A 20,301-nucleotide genomic window follows, 5' to 3' on the forward strand; every position below is an offset into this window, starting at 1 on the left:
ATATTTTTTGCTGCCGATACACCGCTACAAGTTTAAAAATTTCCTACGAATAGCGAAATTACACCACATATGGCAACATTTGCGCCCCCTGGTTTGAGAACTGCTGATTTAAGTCAAGCTAATTATTTTGTATTCTTGAACATTTGAGTACATTGTGAATGTGTTTGTTGTAGAGGTTGTGATGGATGGCCGGCTAAATATTCCGGCCCAACCCTCCAGGCCACCAGGTGGCGCTCTCCCAACAGCATGGAGGTTCCCCGAATTCCAGCAGGGCCTCATGGACCTTGTAGTTTATATGCGCAGCCCTGCTGGATACCATGGGGGCCACCGGGAGTCGCTGTAGGGAGGCTGTCAGACTGTTATGTGCCCTATAACCTGGAAGTACGTCCTGGTCACATGAACAGGAGAAATGACGTACTTCCGGGTTGAAGAAAAGGACTTTGACTCTGACCCGGAAGTAATGAGGACTTGTGGATTGTTGGTCAGGAACCACTTCCGGGTCAGGGGGTATAAAAGGACTGTGGGAAAGCCCAGACACTGAGCTGAGCTGGGAGTAAGGGTGGCGAAGTGTCTGGGAGAGGAGGATTGGTATTTGTAGGGAGTATTGATTATTATAGGTGTAGTATGGAGTGGAGGGTGCTTTGTGCATGTAATTATTACAAAATAAAGAAGTCTTGGACTTTTACCTGGTGTTTGGCGTGGTACTTGAGGGTTCAAGAGGTCGATAACAGCCTCTACTGCTACAAGGTAAAAAAATTTTACTTATGCAAGAAGTGGAAAGTGAATTTTAAGGACGTGGGATTTGAAAATAATTTAGGTGGAGTCAGCGTCTTAAAGAAGTCAGGGCCCAGCCCATAGTGGATCTCAAAGGGAGCAGGGGTTACTGGTAGACGAGACTGAAACGAAAGAACAGCATAATTCCACAAAACCAGTTATTGTTTAGTCTTTTCCAAAATATGGAGAAAAGTTAACATAGTGGTATCTTTTAGAATGCAAGTACAGTATCTCACAAAAGTGAGTACACCCCTCACATTTTTGTAAATATTTTATGATATCTTTTCATGGGACAACACTGAAGATGTGACACTTTGACACAATGTGAAGTAGTCCGTGTCCAGCTTGTATCACAGTGTAAATTTGCAAAATAACAACACACAGCCATTAATGTCTAAATCGCTGGCAACAAAAGTGAGTACACCCCTAAGTGAAAAATGTCCAAATTGTGCCCAAAGTGTCCATATTTTGTGTGGCCACCATTACTTCCCAGCACTGCCTTAACTCTCTTGGGCATGGAGTTCACTGGAGCTTCACAGGTTGCCACTGGACTCCTCTTCCAGTCCTCCATGATGAAGCTGGTGGATGTTAGAGACCTTGTGCTCCTCCACCTTCCCCACAGAGGCTCAATAGGGTTTAGGTCTGGAGACATGTTTGGCCAGTCCAGTACCTTTACCCTCAGTTTCTTTAGTAAGGCAGTGGTCGTCTTGGAGGTGTGTTTGGGGTCGTTATCATGTTCAGTTTCCAAAGGGAGGTGATCATTCTCTGCTTCAGTAGGTCACAGCACATGTTGGCCTTCATGGTTCCCTCAATGAACTGTAGCTCCCACTTGTGCAGCCCCAAACCATGACTTATGACCATGACCACCATGCTTAACGGCAGGCAAGACACACTTGGCTTTGTACTCCTCACCTGGTTGCCGCCACACACGCTTGATACCATCTGAAGCAAATAAGCTGATCTTGGTCTCATCAGACCACAGGACATGTTCCAGTAGTCCATGTCTTTAGTCTGCTTATCTTCAGTAAACTGTTTGTGGTCTTTCTTGTGCATCATCTTTAAAAGAGGCTTCCTTTTGGAACGACATGCCATGCAGACCAATTTGATGCCGTGTGCGGTGGGCGTATGGTCTGAGCACTGGCAGGCTGACCTCTGCAGCAATGCTGGCAGCACTCATACGTCTTATTTTCAAAAGACCACCTCTGGATATGATGCTGAGCACGTGACACTCAACTTCTGTGGTCGACATGGCGAGGCCTGTTCTGAGTGGAACCTGTCCTGTTAAACCGCTGTATGGTCTTGGCCAGCTTGCTGCAGATCAGTTTCAGGGTGTTGGCCATTTTCTTATAGCTGACGCCATCTTTATGTAGAGCAACGATTCTTTGTTTTCAGATCCTCAGAGAGTTCTTTACCATGAGATGCCATGTTGAACTTCCAGTGACCAGTATGAGAGAGTGTGAGAGCGAGAACAGCAAATTTAACACACCGGAGACCTTGTAACATGAACGAGTCACATGACATCGGGGAGGGAAAATGGCTCATTGGGCACAGTTTGGACATTTTGCACTTAGGGGTGTACTCACTTCTGTTGCCAGCGGTTTGGACATCAATGGCTGTGTGTTGAATTATTTTGAGGGGACAGCAAATCTACACTGTGATACAAGCTGGACACGGACTACTTGACATTGGATCAAAGTGTCAGATCTTCAGTGTTGTCCCATGAAAAGATATCATCAAATATTTAAAAATGTGAGGGGTGTACTTAGTTTGTGAGATACTGTATATATCTACTAGATATCAAGGTAATTAAAGGACCTTACAATTGGGACAATAATTCTTTGCATTTATATAACGCTTCTCTCACTACTCAAAGTACTTAGCAATTGCAGGTTAAGGGCTTTTATTTCTAACTTAACACTGAAGTGGAGAAAACTGACAGAGCTACTAGATCTTGGACATGGCATTAATCTAAGAATCAATGGACTTCAACAAGCTCTGCAGAGGAAAAAGTCGTGAAAATTGATCTGAAAACATACAGTACAATAACAGCTTGCTGGAGGAACACTTTTCCAGTGTGGATGAATGTGCTTGCTTGCTTTCAGAGATTAAGTGCATTTCCACTCAGTCCTGCCAAGGTTTCTTTCTTCGTCTCCTAAGGGTATAAATGTAATCACTCCGACTGCGCAAATTTACTCTCTTAATTGATTTTTATCATAAAAGCATTTATAAATCACAGTAGGAGTTGCTGTTTAAAACTCCTCCACCACAGTCTCTTTCCTGTAATTAGAAATGTTGTTATCTGTGTAATACAATAATTAGAGAAATAAAAAATGTTCAAGTTAAATGATGCAAAAATATGAATTATGTAATTATGACATACACACAAGTTAGCAGCCTCCCTCATTTTTAAATCATCATATAGATAAATAGATAGATAGATAGAAAAGGCACTATATGATAGATAGATAGATAGATAGATAGATAGATAGATAGATAGATAGATAGATAGATAGATAGATAGATAGATAGATAGATAGATAGATAAAGGCACTATATGATAGATAGATAGATAGATAGATAGATAGATAGATAGATAGATAGATAGATAGATAGATAGATAGATAGATAGAAAGAAAAGGCACTATATGATAGATAGATAGATAGATAGATAGATAGATAGATAGATAGATAGATAGATAGATAGATAGATAGATAGATAGATAGATAGATAGATAGAAAGGCACTATATGATAGATAGATAGATAGATAGATAGATAGATAGATAGATAGATAGATAGATAGATAGATAGATAGATAGATAGATAGATAGAAAAGGCACTATATGATAGATAGATAGATAGATAGATAGATAGATAGATAGATAGATAGATAGATAGATAGATAGATAGATAGATAGAAAGAAAAGGCACTATATGATAGATAGATAGATAGATAGATAGATAGATAGATAGATAGATAGATAGATAGATAGATAGATAGATAGATAGATAGATAGATAGAAAAGGCACTATATGATAGATAGATAGATAAGTTATATAAATTCACAGATAGTTCATGGGTTCAGTTTGGTTACTTCTTCGATATTAAAAAACATTTACCATAAATTTACAATGGAAAATATAGAAACAAAAAAAGAGGAAAAACACAAAAGCAGGCCAGAGAGACCTGATCAAATGTCTAGTGACAGCTTGACTTGATAGCATGGCAGTGCTCCAAATCACATAATGACCATTAAAAATTAATTGAAATTAAAGTCAAAAATGAACATGAAGACCTTCAAAAACACTCGATCTCCATCTGCAGTCTGGGAAAGCGAGACAATGTGCACACAAAACACTGCAGGTGGAGGCAAAAAAATGAATAAAGAGAGCCAAAGACCAGAGAAGCAGCAAACAGAGCATAACAAGACAAAGACAGAGAGAGAGATTCAGACTGGTGGGGAAGGAAAACAGTGGCACATCAGGGGCCATTAGGGGACAGTAGACCCTTTACTTAAGGGTGTCATCTCTAAAGCAAAATCCTTGGGAACAGCATAAAGAGAAAGGGAGACAATGGAGATCTGGGTAGAAGGCAGAAAACTCCAGGACAATGCCTGGCAGTCAGGAGTAACTGGCAGAGAAAGCCAACAACCTTCTTGAAACAGATAAGCCATGGAGGTCTGACACGAGGCTACAAGACCTCAAGCCTGCTAAAGGGTGGCATCCAGTTTCAAAGATGCAGAGATGGGGCTGTACGGTCCATTTAATAAGGCAGGCAGGTCCTTATGGACCACAGCCTTCAAGGGCTACATGGGCTTAGTTGTTCTGCAGGACACAGTGTCTGAGGTTTATGGTGAGAGAAATAAAAATAAACAGGACATGGGAGACAAGAGTAGTCGAGAGAGATAGAGAGAAACCCGATCAAAGCCAAAAGAGGCAAACGTTCAAGCAACCAAAATGCCAAAATCATTGGTTAACGGGAGAAAGTAGTACAATAAACTGAACGAAAATCTGACTCTAGATTCTGCTTGTTAGGAAGATGTTGAGAGATTTTATCCAATCCATATTTATAAGGTGTGACACTAGGGGTCGCTGTTGCCCCATAAAACCCACAGACAACACGTCCAAACAGCAGGTAAAAAGTCCCAGTAATATTTTTAATTATTATAATAATGTGCACAAGGCACCTCCACCTCCACAATACTCAAATAAATCAATAATCAATACAATAACAGCAACAATAGTCCTCCTCTCCACTCAGCAGCTCTGTCACTCTTCCTCCCAGCTCCGGCTCTCTTGCTGGGTTTCCCACAGTCCTTTATATAGTCCGTGACCCGGAAGTGCTTCTGTCCTTCAGTCCATGTGATCCCATAGCACTTCTGGGTCAGATGGAAACTCTTATTTTTTCTTCAGCCCGGAAGTTCTTTAGTTCTTCCGTCCCCGTGACTAGGGAGTACTTCCGGGCTATAGGGAAAATAGAATAATTCTTAATATTTATATAGCATTTTTCTCACTACTCAAAGTGCTCAGCAATTGCAGGTTAAAGGCCTTCCTTGCTCAAGAGCCCAACAGAGCAGAGCCCCTATTGGCATCTTACGGGATTCGAACCAGCAACCTTCCGATTGCCAGTGCAGATCCCTATCCTCAGAGCCACCACTCTGCCTGATAACCTCCTTGACTCCCTGCAGTGTCCTCCGATCCCACCCAGCAGGGTTGTGAAGTCGCACTCCATTTCCCATGATGCCCTGTGGGCATCCGGGGCACCTCCATGCTGCAGGGAGGACTCCATCTAGTGGCCTGGGGGTGCTGGCTGGGATAAACTGCCGGCCATCTCTCACAACGGTAACATCCTGTGATGTATCTGATGCATCGATTAGGGTCACGTGATGTTCCCTTATCGTGTGGCGTCAACAAAGAATGAGTTTGAAAAAAAATAAAACTTTAAAAAAAAAAATGAAAAGGGTTAGAAATCCTCCAAAACCAAATCTACACAGTAAAATAAATATATAAAACAACTCACAAAATATGTAAAAAATGTATTAGAAATATCAGAGCTGTGTAGGGGCACAGAATCCCATAATTGTCCGATCTCGCCAGAAGTCTTCGTAGACAAAAAGTGGCTGCCTGAGCCTTAGAAATGATCCTGGGGAAGGTGTGGAGGCCGACTTGAGACAAACATTATCAAGGTGGGAAGGAAATTTACAGACCAGAGTGGGAACGCCAACCAGAGTCAGAAGGGAGAGCTTGGAGATGAGAAGGTGTGGGTGTATGGCGGGGTTTTAGGAGATGGGCTGACCAGACAAAGTGCAGTGACAATTCTCCCTGGCCATCAGACCATAACATCAGATTTATCATTATAATCCTTACACCGAAAATGAAAGCAGCAATTTAATCCACTCTATCTGTATTCTGTAAGTGTGTATCAATTTATTTCTGTTTAATATTTTTGCCATTGCATTTCTTTATTCGTTCATAAACTTATTTATTTCTAATTTACAATTTTTCTTTTAACTTGCAATATTTGTTTTCCTTAACCACTTGTGAAGCACTCTGAGCTACATATTATGCATAAAGATGTGCTATAGAAATAAATGTTGGTGTTATTTTTGGATGCGTGACAATTGTGTCCAATGCTGCTGAAAAGGCTCTGGCTTATTGTGACACCAAAGTGGAATAAGCAACATAAGCAACCATGAAAGAAAGAAGATTCAGAAAAAAGTGGATGGATCCATTTGATAAATTCCTAATTTAAGCTTAGATATTATTCTAATAGCTAATAGGTGTATACAGTCCTTACTGTCACAGGTACAGAGTGCTAACCAACACACAACACTTCACCACTCTTCAGCAACACGGTTAGCGAGTTGAACTACCTGACCTTGAAATTTCTGTTTTCCTTATCTGAAAAATCTCCAGACACATTTGTCATAACAAACCAGCAACAAATTTATACCAAATCTGGTAATGCATTCTATTAATTCTGCCCATTCAATATTGGCACTAACAGGAAAAAGCAGGCTGCATACCCACCCTAACGTCTGCTCCAGTCTGGTTTTTAGCATCCCATAGGGTAGCTTACATACAAATCACTTGGTCATGGACATGCACACTGGGATTGGGATGGAGTTTGAGAGAAAGGTTGTTGTCCAGTTGATTGTGGTATGCTAGATAGATAGATAGATAGATAGATAGATAGATAGATAGATAGATAGATAGATAGATAGATAGATAGATAGATAGATAGATAGATGAAAGCCACTATATAATAGATAGATAGATAGATAGATAGATAGATAGATAGATAGATAGATAGATAGATAGATAGATAGATAGATAGATAGATAGATAGATAGATAGATAGATAGATAGATGAAAGCCACTATATAATAGATAGATAGATAGATAGATAGATAGATAGATAGATAGATAGATAGATAGATAGATAGATAGATAGATAGATAGATAGATAGATAGATAGATAGATGAAAGGCACTATATAATAGATAGATAGATAGATGAAAGGCACTATATAATAGATAGATAGATAGATAGATAGATAGATAGATAGATAGATAGATAGATAGATAGATAGATAGATAGATAGATAGATAGATAGATAGATAGATAGATAGATAGATAGATAGATAGATAGATACTTTATTAATCCCAAGGGGAAATTCCCATACTCCAGCAGCAGCATACTGATAATAACAATATTAAATTAAAGAGTGATAACAATGCAGGTATACAGACAGACAATAACTTTGTATAATGTTAACGTTTACCCCCCCGGGTGGAATTGAAGAGTCTCATATTGTGGTGGAGGAGCGATCTCCTCAGTCTGTCAGTGGAGCAGGACGGTGACAGCAGTCTGTCGCTGAAGCTGCTCCTCTGTCTGGAGATGATCCTGTTCAGTGGATGCAGTGGATTCTCCATGATTGACAGGATCTGCTCAGCGCCCGTCGCTCTGCCACAGATGTCAGACTGTCCAGCTCCATGCCTACAATAGAGCCTGCCTTCCTCACCAGTTTGTCCAGGCGTAAGGTGTCCCTCTTCTTTATGCTGCCTCCCCAGCACACCACCGCGTAGAAGAGGGCGCTCGCCACATCTGTCTGATAGAACATCTGCAGCATCTTATTGCAGATGTTGAAGGACGCCAGCCTTCTAAGGAAGTATAGTCATCTCTGTCCTCTCTTGCACAGATCATCAGTATTGGCAGTCCAGTCCAGTTTATCATCCAGCTGCACTCCCAGGTATTTATAAGTCTGCACCCTCTGCACACAGTCACCTCTGATGATCACGGGGTCCATGAGGGGTCTGGTCCTCCTAAAATCCACCACCAGCTCCTTGGTTTTGCTGGTGTTCAGGTGTAGGTGGTTTGAGTCGCACCATTTAACAAAGTCCTTGATTAGGTTCCTATACTCCTCCTCCTGCCCAATCCTGATGCAGCCCACGATAGCAGTGTCATCAGCGAACTTTTGCATGTGGCAGGACTCCGAGTTGTATTAGAAATCCGATGGCTGAACAGGACCAGAGAAAGTACAGTTCCTTGCGGCGCTCCTGTGCTGCTGACCACAATGTCAGACCTGCAGTTCCCGAAACGCACATACTGAGGTCTTTTTGTAAGATAGTCCACGATCCACATCACCAGGTATGAATCTTCTTCCATCTCTGTCAGCTTGTCCCTAAGGAGCAGAGGTTGGATGGTGCTGAAGGTGCTAGAGAAGTCCAGAAACATAATTCTTACAGCACCACTGCCTCTGTCCAAGTGGGAGAGGGATCGGTGTAGCATGTAGATGATGGCATCCTCCACTCCCACCTTCTCCTGGTATGCGAACTGCAGAGGAATTAAGGTGTGGCGGACCTGTGGCCTCAGGTGGTGAAGCAGCAGCCGCTCCATGGTCTTCATCACATGTGACATCAGAGCGACAGGCCGGAAGTCGTTCAGCTCACTAGGACGTGATACCTTTGGGTGATACAAGATGTTTTCCAAAGCCTCGGGACTCTCTCTTGTTCCAGGCTCAGGTTGAAGATGCGCTGTAGAGGACTCTCCAGCTCCAACGCACAGGCCTTCAGCAGTCGTGGCGATACTCCATCTGGACCCGCTGCTTTGAATGACCAGCAGACCTTATTTAGGCACCTTGAGTGTGTAGCCATTGGAGTGTGTGAAAGAAAATGGAACTGCTTGAAAGCTACTGAGGGTTAAACGGCAGGTTATTCACACAGGCGTTTTGTCGTAAGACAGGCTGCAGTAAGCTGACCAAGGACAACTTCTTTAGTTAGAATCCGTCTGTTAGACACAGGAAAGATGACCTGTCCTTCTTTGGGGCCCCTCTTGATATGTACACAAAAAAGAAACGGTGGCCCGATTTGCGTAATATAAGATGAAATGCTTAGATGCTGTTTCATAAGTAAGGGGGAGGGAGGAAAATTAATATGAAAAGCCGATTGAAACAGGGGAACTTTACAAAGCAAGAATCCATGTACTCATCTGTGACTGAATGAAAACTGATTGATTGATCTATTCCTGTCTTCCTCAGGGGGTTACTTCCACATGTGAAATGAAATGGTTATGACAAGCAAACACTTGTGTCTACGCTGCTTGGCCCCTTAACGGTGAAAGTTCACAGACTGAAGGGCACACAGTCTCATGGTGAAACATTCACACAGACACACACTAGCATACTTTCATTTCTTTACAGTACTGAAGTCTTCATTTATTGACAAGCAATTTGCATTTTTTTTTAAATTGAGAGATACCACTTACTAAAAATCTTGTCCCTACGTAGACAGAAAAGCTGACCCACATGCAAGTTATTCCGAAGAGTAATTCATTTTCTCTGACTTACCTCACTAGGGCTTTGACAGTCGATCGGACTACACTGGACAGCAGAAACAGTGGAGTGACCAAAATGTGGAAGAGCGAGAGAGAGGCAAAGGCCACCGCCGGTGAAAGGTCAGCGTCTTCTGACAAGTGGGCATGGACCACAAAGGTCTAGAAAAGAGATAAGCGAGTGGAAGGTAAAAGTAATAGGAACTGGATGGGGTGATCAGGTGAGCAATGGTGGAAACCATCGTACTTTCTTACCGTAAGCACTGCTGCGATGGGGATGGCTGCGTTCATGAAAACTGAAAAGAAAGAACAACTGGTTAAACATGCTGAGATCTAGAAAACCAGGTGCATGATGGTTACTTCTGTCCTTAAAGTGCAGAATTTTGCTCGTGGCACTGAATTCTCTTCAAAATACACTGTAGTATGCAACTGCTAATTTAAGGTAAGCATACACGATTTGTTTTACAAGACAATTATTAAAAATTCTCAGGTGACACTTGAGACAATTGACCACAGAAGGTAGGTGTGAAGTGATCATACAGCATTGGAACACAAGACATTCGACAAACAAGAGGAGACCATTCAGTCCATCAAGCTTGTTTGTTTAGCTAATAGCTCACACATATCTCATTCAGCTCCTTCTTAAAGTTTGTTGAGATTTTTGTGCTTTAACTCCATGGCTCTGCGCTTGGCTCCAGATTCCCAAAACTCTTTGTGTAAAGAAGTGCTTCCTGGCTTCATTCCTAACTGCCCTTCTCCTTAATTTAAACTGGTGTCCTCTAGTACACAATTCACCCTTAACACTGAAAGAATTCTGCTGGATACACTTCATCAGTGACTTTGTGAATTTTGAAGAGTTGGATTAGCTCCCCATGCAGTCCCCTCTGTTTGAGATTGAACAGGTTTAATTCTCGGAATCTGTCAGAGCAGCACATGTCCTGGAATATACTTGGTTACTCTTCAAGTGCTGTTAGGCCTTTTTGTAGCAATCTGGCCAAAACTGCACACAATACTCCAGGTACGCTCTCACTAGTGCATTACATAGTCTGAGCAAAACTTTCCAACCCAACCCTATCTATCTATTATATAGTGCCTTTCCTATCTATCTATCTATTATCCAACCTGCTATATCCTAACTACAGGGTCATGGGGGTCTGCTAGAGCCAATCCCAGCCAACACAGGGCGCTAGGCAGGAAACAAACCCTGGGCAGGGTGCCAACCCATCGCAGGGCATGCACACACACACACACACGCACACACCAGGCACACATTAGGGACAATTTAGAAACACCAATGCATCTAACCGGCATGTCTTTGGACTGTGGGAGGAAACCAGAGTACCCGGAGGAAACCAATGTAGACACGGGGAGAACATGCAAACTCCACGCAGGGAGGACCCGGGAAGCGAACCAAGGTCTCCTAACTGCGAGGCCGCAGCACTGCCCACTGCACCGCCCTTCTATCTATCTATCTATCTATCTATCTATCTATCTATCTATCTATCTATCTATCTATCTATCTATCTATCTATCTATCTATCTATCTATTATATAGTGCCTTTCATATCTATCTAATCTATATTATATAGTGCTTTTCATATCTATCTATCTATCTATCGTGGGGAACAGCCCAGACACAGACAGGTAGACACGATGGTTTCACCACACACACATTTATTCATCATGATATTTACAAGGAAAGTGCACAAACCCAGTGCCTCAGCACCAATCACCCCTCAAGTCCTTGGCCACAACACAATGCCTTAATAGTCTCTGGTCCACCTCCACCTCCACTCCGCCAAGCTTCGTCTTTCTTCCTCCCGACTCTTGCCCCTGACTGGAGGGAGGTGGCCCCTTTTATTCACCCCGGAAGGGCCTCAGCTGCATCCTGAGCGCTCGTAGCCACACCCCTGTGTGGTGGAAGCTCCAGCGGTGAAACCGGAAGTCCACCAGGTGTCTCCAATTCTCTTGCCCCCAGCACTTCCTGGTGTGGCGGAAGTACTGATGTCCAATACTCCCAAGGCATTGGGGCGCCCTCTGGCGGTGACCATGGGCCCCTACAGAGATGAGCTTCCAAGCTCTGTACCCGTGGTCCCCACAGCAACCAGGGAAGATGCCCCCTCGTGTTCCGGAGGATCCACAAGCCCTCCTCCGGTCCTTCTGGGTGTCCACACCACACTATCTATCTATCTATCTATCTATTATATACTGCCTTTCATATCTATCTATCTATTAACATTTTATTGAATTAACATTCCATACAAACAAGTCAAATTTTACAAAACTAGGTTCGAATCAAACCAACCCAACCCAATATTTTAAAGCAGGTCTTGGACTGTGTATTTCCTCATGTCATGGATGCTCTTGATGAACATATTCTAAAGTTTCTTCAAATCCTTTTTTCATTTCCAGCTAGTGGAAACACACAAACACTGTGCACTTCAGCATTTGAGGACTTTACTCTCAAGTTCATGTTAAAATTATTCAGTCGGCACAGGCAACTTTTAGAACAGGAGGCTGCTCTAATTACAATGGAAGCCCTGTTCAAGCCCACTGTGAGCAGGTGAAAGTTCACCAGTGAGCCTTAAGTCAGGAGGTCAACATGAACATAAGAAAAATGGAGAGGAAAGGAGAGAAGCAACTGGAGATCAAATGAAACATTTGGTGAAACTGCTGATAAGAACACTGTCAGGTACACATGCACGCAGAATATTTGGGTTGCCACACAAATCAAAAATTAAACAAATGTTTAATCAATACGGGTATCTCTGCCATCATATGGCTACTTAATGCATACACTGCAGAACCACATGACCAAGATTAATGCAGCTGAAAAGATCCATCTGTCACAACATTTAGCATAAATATCAATAAATGTTTATTACATATAAAACACTTTAATAGCAAACACAATGAAGCACAAAGTAAATAGCAGGATGCTCTATCAGCAGACACTCAAAATAAGAAGGTTTGTTTGTGTGGTGACTGAGGAGTAAACCGGAACAGAGTTCTTCATCGACAGGGTAGACTGAAACTGAGCACTGATAAGAGTACAAAGCTCCATAACTTGTTATGATGTCCCTACATTGATGGATTAAAGGCCAGAAGTCCACATGACCATCATCATCAAGTTCTTCCATGAGAACCCCGAATACAATGAGGACTGATTGAGGTCATTTATGTTAGGTAGAATGACTAGAGGGGGCTGGGTGGTCTCATGGCCTCAGACCCCCTGCAGATTAAATTTTTTTCTTCAGCCGTCTGGAGTTTTTTTGATTTTTTCTGTCCTCCCTGGCCATTGGACCTTACTTTTATTCTATGTTAATTAGTGTTCCCTTATTTTAATTCTTATTCATTTTGTCTTTTTTCTTCATCATGTAAAGCACTTTGAGCTATATTGTTTGTATGAAAATGTGCTCTAGAAATAAATGTTGTTGTTGTTTTTATTGTTATTTCTGTTATTGAATTACTATTTGTTATGTGCTTTTTATAATTTTGTACTTTTTATTAACAATTTGTTTATATAAATGTAATGAATTATTATTATTATTATTAAATCTGAATTTAATATACAGGTATAAAATAAATACAAATTTAGTCATTTCTATTGCGTATCTATGCTTTACTATTTTCCTTGTTTTTATGGATGGAACCCTAAGAGGCGGGGCCACCATGACATCACTGCTGAGGCATACCCTTTTAAGGCATAACCTTTTGTTCTCTTTTTTGCTATTGTTTCCTTGTTTTGACATTCTTTGTTCTTTTATTCTTTAATAAATTATTTACATTTAAGTAGTATTATTTTGTCTTTTTATAAAAGACAGAGGTTTCTGCTTTATCTTATAGCTTGAATGGCATTTTTGAGTATTAAAGGTGTTTATTTTATGAAGAAGTCGGGAGTGGCAGAGAAGTACGTAAGAGTGGTACAGGATATGTACGAGAGAAGTGTGACCATAGTGAGGTCTGCAGTAGGAGTGACAGAGGTGGGATTACATCAGGGATCGGCTCTGAGCCCTTTCTTATTTACAGTGGTGATGGACAAGTTGACAGATGAGATTAGACAGGAGTCCCCGTAGACTGTGATGTTTGCTGATGACATTGTGATCTGTAGTGAGAGTAGGGAGCAGGTGGAGGAGACCCTGCAGAGATGGAGAGGAATGTAGGACCACCAAGACAGAATATGTGTGTAAATAAGAGGAAAGTCAGTGGAATGGTGAGGATGAGGGAGTAGAGTTGGCGAAGGTGGATGAGTTTAAATACTTGGGATCAACAGTACAGAGTAATGGGGATTGTGGAAGAGAAGTGAAGAAGAGAGTGCAGGCAGGGTGGAGTGGGTGGAGAAGAGTGTCAGGAGTGGTGTGTGACAGACGGGTATCAGCAAGAGTGACAGGGAAGGTCTACAGGACAGTAGTGAGACCAGCTATGTTATATGGGCTGGAGACGGTGGCACAGGAGTCAGAGCTGGAGGTGGCAGAGTTAAAGATGCTAAGATTTGCACTGGGTGTGACGAGGATGGACAGGATTAGAAATGAGGACATTAGAAGGTCAGCTCAGGTGGGATGGTTGGGAGACAAAGTCAGAGAGGTGAGATGGCATTGGTTTGGACATGTGCAGAGAAGAGGTGCTGGGTATATTGGGAGAAGAATGCTAAGGATAGAGCTGCCAGGGAAGAGGAGAAGAGGAAGGCCTAAGAGAAGGTTTATGGATGTGGTGAGAGAGGATATGCAGGTGATGGGTGTGACAGAACAAGATGCAGAAGACAGAAAGATATGGAAGAAGATCTGCTGTGTCAACCCCTAATGGGAGCAGCCAAAAGAAGAAGAAGAAGAAGAACAAGAGTGTTTTTGAACTGTTAAAGCCTAACAATCAGCATGTTAGTCCTAGTAATTGATACCAAAAATACCTCAATGAAAACACAAAATGGTGGATGAAACAGTTCAAAAATATTTCATGACCAAAACAAAAAGGAAGAGAAACATTTGGATTTTAGAATTTGCTTCATTGACACAAAAAATATGCAAAAAGAGTATAAAAGCTCAAAATGTCATCCAGCACAACCTAAAGAAAATCAGAAAAAGGAACAAACTCTTAACAAAGCCACACTAGGCCTGTGCAAGCCTTAAAGCCTGCTATTTGAGTTTGGGTCCTTGGGTGAGGCCTGCTTATAAAGTAAACAAGTGAGATCCTAGTGGCTCATTTATATATGTGTGGATTTCAATGTTTAAATATGCATATGCTGAAAAATGTGTAGGTCAAAAAAAAATAATATAAAAACCTAGTGTATGCACATTTCTACACAATTTACATTTATCAATCATAGTCTTCTAAATGTGCGTATGTGAACAGCCCCAAAGCCTGCCTGGTTGCCACTCTGAAATAACTCTACATGAACTATGGTAGTCAACCTTGTACATATGCAAATAAAATGCTGAAAATGCTTATTGGCTGGTAGAGTCCTATGCCGGGCTCTGCAACTGAACACACAAGGTGGGGTTGGGAAAAGGCTTAAGGTGCCAGCGTCTGAGCCAGTAGCCACTGTCACGTGGCATATATAATGACATGATAGCTGTTACAATGAAGAATAAGAAGCTCTGAGGGTTCAGCTAGTCACCTTATCAGCAAGCCAGCCATGATGCACAGCACTATCACATCTGTCAACACTACTTGGCCTTAAAATAAATGAATCATGAGGTGACCCAGGACACCATCAGGTGACCTCACATTAGCATTACAGTGTATTAATGAATGTCACTTCTTATGGTTAACAAAAACAGCTTCATTCTCACCAGGTGCCCTTATTGCAATACAAGCGCAGCTAAATGCTCTGATTACGTCAGGAGAAATGGATGCTGCTGCAAATCGCCTTTTACAAAAAATGAATGTAGCTTCACGTTGGACACTTAATGGCTGCCAGGACAGTGGGCATGACAGAGTGAAGATTAGCTAAGACATGTCTGAACTATTGGCCAGTGCCCTAAGAAGTGACAACAGGTAGGCTATATAAACTGACGTAAAACTAATAAAGTTCCTCAGTGCAAAAACGCAGCATAAGCCCTCTTAAAAGGGAACAAAAATACAGCCTATACATCAAATTCAACATTTTAGAGCTTTAATATGAGCACACATTATAATAAAGGTTCGGTGATATGAATTATTGTTTGCTTGAGTTGTCTATTAGCTGGATTTCCCTACTTGATCAAGGCTGTAGTCATTTCACAGTCTCATTAAAATGGTGGGTATTGACTATTGATGGGACACAGCTGCTGTAAAGTTCTCTTTTATAAATCCTGTCTTTTTGTGTAGAAAGTTGCGTACGTGTATTTCAGGGCTGTTTTGTGAGTACACAAGTTTTATAAATCTGACCCCCTGGTCTGCCCTGTGTTATTTTGTGGCTTGTTCACTCTTTTTGTCATTTTGATATTGTATTAGCACAACAGAAATGTTGCAAATATCACACAACATATTCATAAGTGTCATGGGCAACTCACTGATGCCAATGGGAAGAAAGAGTGGTCTGTGGGGGGGTGTTTGATTTTGAGGCCAGATAAAACAATTTGTTTTTCAGACAGACAGCATCGACTGCGCCTCTACACTGACCGCAAGTCAAGGCCACTCACTCACATGGACACTCAAACACACACACAGAGGGACCTTACTGGAAATGGAGGTGTAAAGAGCGAAGGCTTTGAGGCTGGTCAGCTCCTTTTGTCTTGTTTCTTTGACACTGTCATGGAATATGTGCTCCCAGGCATAAAGCTTCAGCAGTTTGATCCCACGAAGCAGTTCTGTGGTTTTCTTCAAGCGTTCATTGGAATACTCCTGCAAAGGAGGAAAATGAATAAGCAGAAGGTTGACATTTGCTCCTGTCTTTTATTCTGTACAGAGCAGTCTACACACCCCGTCAGGCCTGTTTCATGATCTATTCAGTTATGTTTGGTGCAGTGGACAGTTAAGCAGCTTAGCCGCATCTGCTCCCACCTTCTTTGAGTAATACATTTTTGTCACTTGAAGACAGGACTGGATTTTCTATCTCACTAAGGCAGAGTGAAGATGAGAGAAAAGTGTCAGGCGTGAAGCCACTCAATGTGACTTTTACTCCGCTACTTTCAGAAGCCATTCATCACTTCACAGTGGATCTGCTGCACCTCATACACTCTGAATTGTCTCCCGCTATGCATACCGTCTGCCTGGTACACCTGGCCTCATACCAGCACAATCGGTATCACGTTACCATCCATTCATCCATCCATCCATTTTCCAACCCATCCATCCATCCATCCATTTTCCAACCCGCTGAATCCAAACACAGGGTCACGGGGGTCTGCTGGAGCCAATCCCAGGCAACACAGGGCACAAGGCAGGAACCAATCCTGGGTAGGGCGCCAACCCACCGCAGGACACACACAAACACACCCACCCACACACCAAGCACACACTAGGGACAAGTCCACCTAACCTGCATGTCTTTGGACTGTGGGAGGAAACCCACGCAGACATGGGGAGAACATGCAAACTCCACGCATGGAGGACCCGGGAAGCGAACACCCAGGTCTCCTTACTGCGAGGCAGCAGCGCTACCCACTGTGCCACCGTGCCACCCCCCTCGTTACCATTCTGGGTTGAAATTCCTCCTTTTTCACTCTTTGCCCTTATAGTACACTTTATTACGATTTGAGCTGTATATTTTCTATATATTATTAACTATTACTATTATTGGGGCAGCACGGTGGCGCAGTGGGTAGCTGCCTCGCAGTTGGGAGATCTGGGGACCTGGGTTCGATTCCCGGGTCCTCCCTGCGTGGAGTTTGCATGTTCTCCCCGTGTCTACGTGGGTTTCCTCCGGGCGCTCCGGTTTCCTCCCACATTCCAAAGACATGCAGGTTAGGTGGATTGGTGATTCTAAATTGGCCCTAGTGTGTGCTTGGTGTGTGGGTGTGTTTGTGTGTGTCCTGCGGTGGGTTGGCACCCTGCCCGGGATTGTTTCCTGCCTTGTGCCCTGTGTTGGCTGGGATTGGCTCCAGCAGACCCCCGTGACCCTGTGTTCGGATTCAGCGGGTTGGAAAATGGATGGATATTACTATTATTTGGGTGTTTCTGATTGATGGAGGAATTATTTCTACAATTATCTTGTGATATCCTGTTGTTAGTGTATAGTTATTCATTTTTGCCAATTTCTTTTTAAAATACTGCACTGAGATTTAGGGCTGTTTGTTGTTAAAAATTCTGCTTTGTTGCTTCCTCAGGCCATCAAAATACTGACACCCTTTACATGTTCTAGAACTCTGATGGCCAGGGTTATTTTCTGTGCTATGGTGTGCTGGGCCAGAAACATCACGTCAGGAGAGCTCCACCGAATCAATAAGCCAATTAAAAGGGCAGGCTTAGTTATGGGACACCCTCTAGACTGCCTGGAGGTAACAGTAGTGGAGGAGACAATGAAGACTAACATAAGTGTCATTATGAACAATGCTGCACATCCTCTCTCTGACACAGCAGCATTGAGAATTATTGAATTATTCAGCAGAAATGCGTTAAGAAATGCTATGAGGGCTCCTATACCAACAGCAATATGCCAGTATAGTACTCACTAGGACTGGGACTGCTCATTCTATCTTTGACCAAGTCAGAAGTTTTAATTCTTAATTTGAGAGGGGTTTGTTATAATCTGAGTCACTTTTATTCACCTTTACATAATATACAGGGATTTACCTTGGTAGCTTTGGAACTGCTTACAACATAACATCACATACAAATAACACAAATGACTGTAAATAAGTGAAATACTGTAACATACATTATAAATAGTTGGAGAAAAGTGCAATTATAAAGGAGTCATGCACATGATGATAAACCTCATTTACTGAGTTTCTTTAAAAAAACAAATTTACCTCAAATTTCTATCTATGTGTTCATCTATCTAATTAGACAGCTATGAAAGGAGTTATATATGATTACATAGATAGATAGATAGATAGATAGATAGATAGATAGATAGATAGATAGATAGATAGATAGATAGATAGATAGATAGATAGATAGATAGATAGATGAAAGGCACTATATGATAGATAGATAGATAGATAGATAGATAGATAGATAGATAGATAGATAGATAGATAGATAGATAGATAGATAGATAGATAGATAGATGAAAGGCACTATATGATAGATAGATAGATAGATAGATAGATAGATAGATAGATAGATAGATAGATAGATAGATAGATAGATAGATAGATAGATAGATAGATATGTAAAAGGCACTATATGATAGATAGATAGATAGACGGATGAAAGGCACTATATGATAGATAGATAGATAGATAGATAGATAGATAGATAGATAGATAGATAGATAGATAGATAGATAGATAGATAGATAGATAGACAAAAGGCACTATATGATAGATTGATAGATAGATAGATAGATAGATAGATAGATAGATAGATAGATAGATAGATAGATAGATAGATAGATAGATAGACGAAAGGCACTATATGATAGATAGATAGATAGATAGATAGATAGATAGATAGATAGATAGATAGATAGATAGATAGATAGATAGATAGATAGATAGATAGATAGATAGATAGATAGATAGATAGATAGATAGAGTCACACATGCGTGTCTGGTAATCCCCAAGCAATGCTACTTCAGGGCTGTAAGGGGGGGCGCTGTAGCTAAAGGTATCCTGTCCTTTCTTTATTGCTCAGAGAAGACACCCAGTGACAGGACTCCCACCTGGCCATGTCTTCCAGAACAAGTCCTGCCCCATCTAACCAACCTGCCATTTAAAGTGTGTGCAGGTGTCGTCTTTGTGCAGACCTGGACTTGAGTCCACTAAGAGCCAGAGACCAGTACCACAGAGAGAAAGCAGAAAACAAGAAAGCCTGTGAGACGGACCTTAAGTGTGTGTTTTTTTAGTGGTGAGTTTAAGCACCTGTTTTGTTTCCGTTATTTTCTGTTTGTTTAAATGGAGTTACCAGTTTAGTACTCCAATATTTCTCCCTGTTTCCTTGCCACAGGCCACAAGAGATTGATAGCAAAGGCACTATACAGTATAATTGGTAGATCTTTCTTGTCTAGTTATCTCATATGTAGTGCCTTTCACATCTGTCTGTCTGTGTATCTAATATAAACAGTTAATGAATTTTAGTAAAAAAGAAAAGTGGAAAGCAAATGTATTGTTAATGAAACAATAATTATGTTTGAAAACAGGGAATAGATTCCTCCATGCTTAGTGTAAGTCTTACAAAAGCTGAAAGAATCTGTTTTTTTATTACATGAACAACATAAAAGGTATCATAAGTTTCGAAAGGGTAGCATGAATGGTCATTTAAGTTAGTCACATGACTAATGACAATGGATAAGGAATAAATTAGTCCAAAAATAATGAATCAATGTGGTTTATTTATTTACCTTGTCTTAAAGAACATCATTTTCTAAGCCTGCTTAATCCTGAGCAGGGTCACATGGGGCTGTAACCTATCCCAGATAGCACAGAGTTCAGAACAGGAGTAATCCCTGGCCAGGGTGAGCACACGCATACACACACACACACCAAGCACAATTTAGCATCGCCAGTCCACCTAACCTGCATGTCTTTGGACTGTGGGAGGAAACCCACGCAGACACGGGGAGAACATGCAAACTCCACGGAGGGAGCACCTGGGACGTGAAGCCTGGTCTC

General features: G+C 41.7%; 1 protein-coding gene across 4 annotated transcripts in view; it reads right to left on the bottom strand.

The window, feature by feature from the left end:
* Positions 1 to 20,301, bottom strand: part of abcc8 (ATP-binding cassette, sub-family C (CFTR/MRP), member 8) — a 380,635-nt gene that overhangs the window by 182,038 nt on the left and 178,296 nt on the right. For all 4 annotated transcript variants that reach the window (XM_051923356.1, XM_051923355.1, XM_028796118.2 and 1 more), the window contains exons 11-13: positions 16,263 to 16,425; positions 9,862 to 9,902; positions 9,623 to 9,768 (exon numbers count right to left, since the gene is read on the bottom strand). In XM_051923356.1, coding sequence (XP_051779316.1) covers positions 9,623 to 9,768; positions 9,862 to 9,902; positions 16,263 to 16,425 — 350 coding nt within the window. The remainder of the gene's footprint in view (positions 1 to 9,622; positions 9,769 to 9,861; positions 9,903 to 16,262; positions 16,426 to 20,301) is intronic.

This window comes from Erpetoichthys calabaricus, chromosome 2 (genome assembly GCF_900747795.2).
Source record: "Erpetoichthys calabaricus chromosome 2, fErpCal1.3, whole genome shotgun sequence".
In the NCBI taxonomy this organism is placed as follows: domain Eukaryota; kingdom Metazoa; phylum Chordata; class Cladistia; order Polypteriformes; family Polypteridae; genus Erpetoichthys; species Erpetoichthys calabaricus.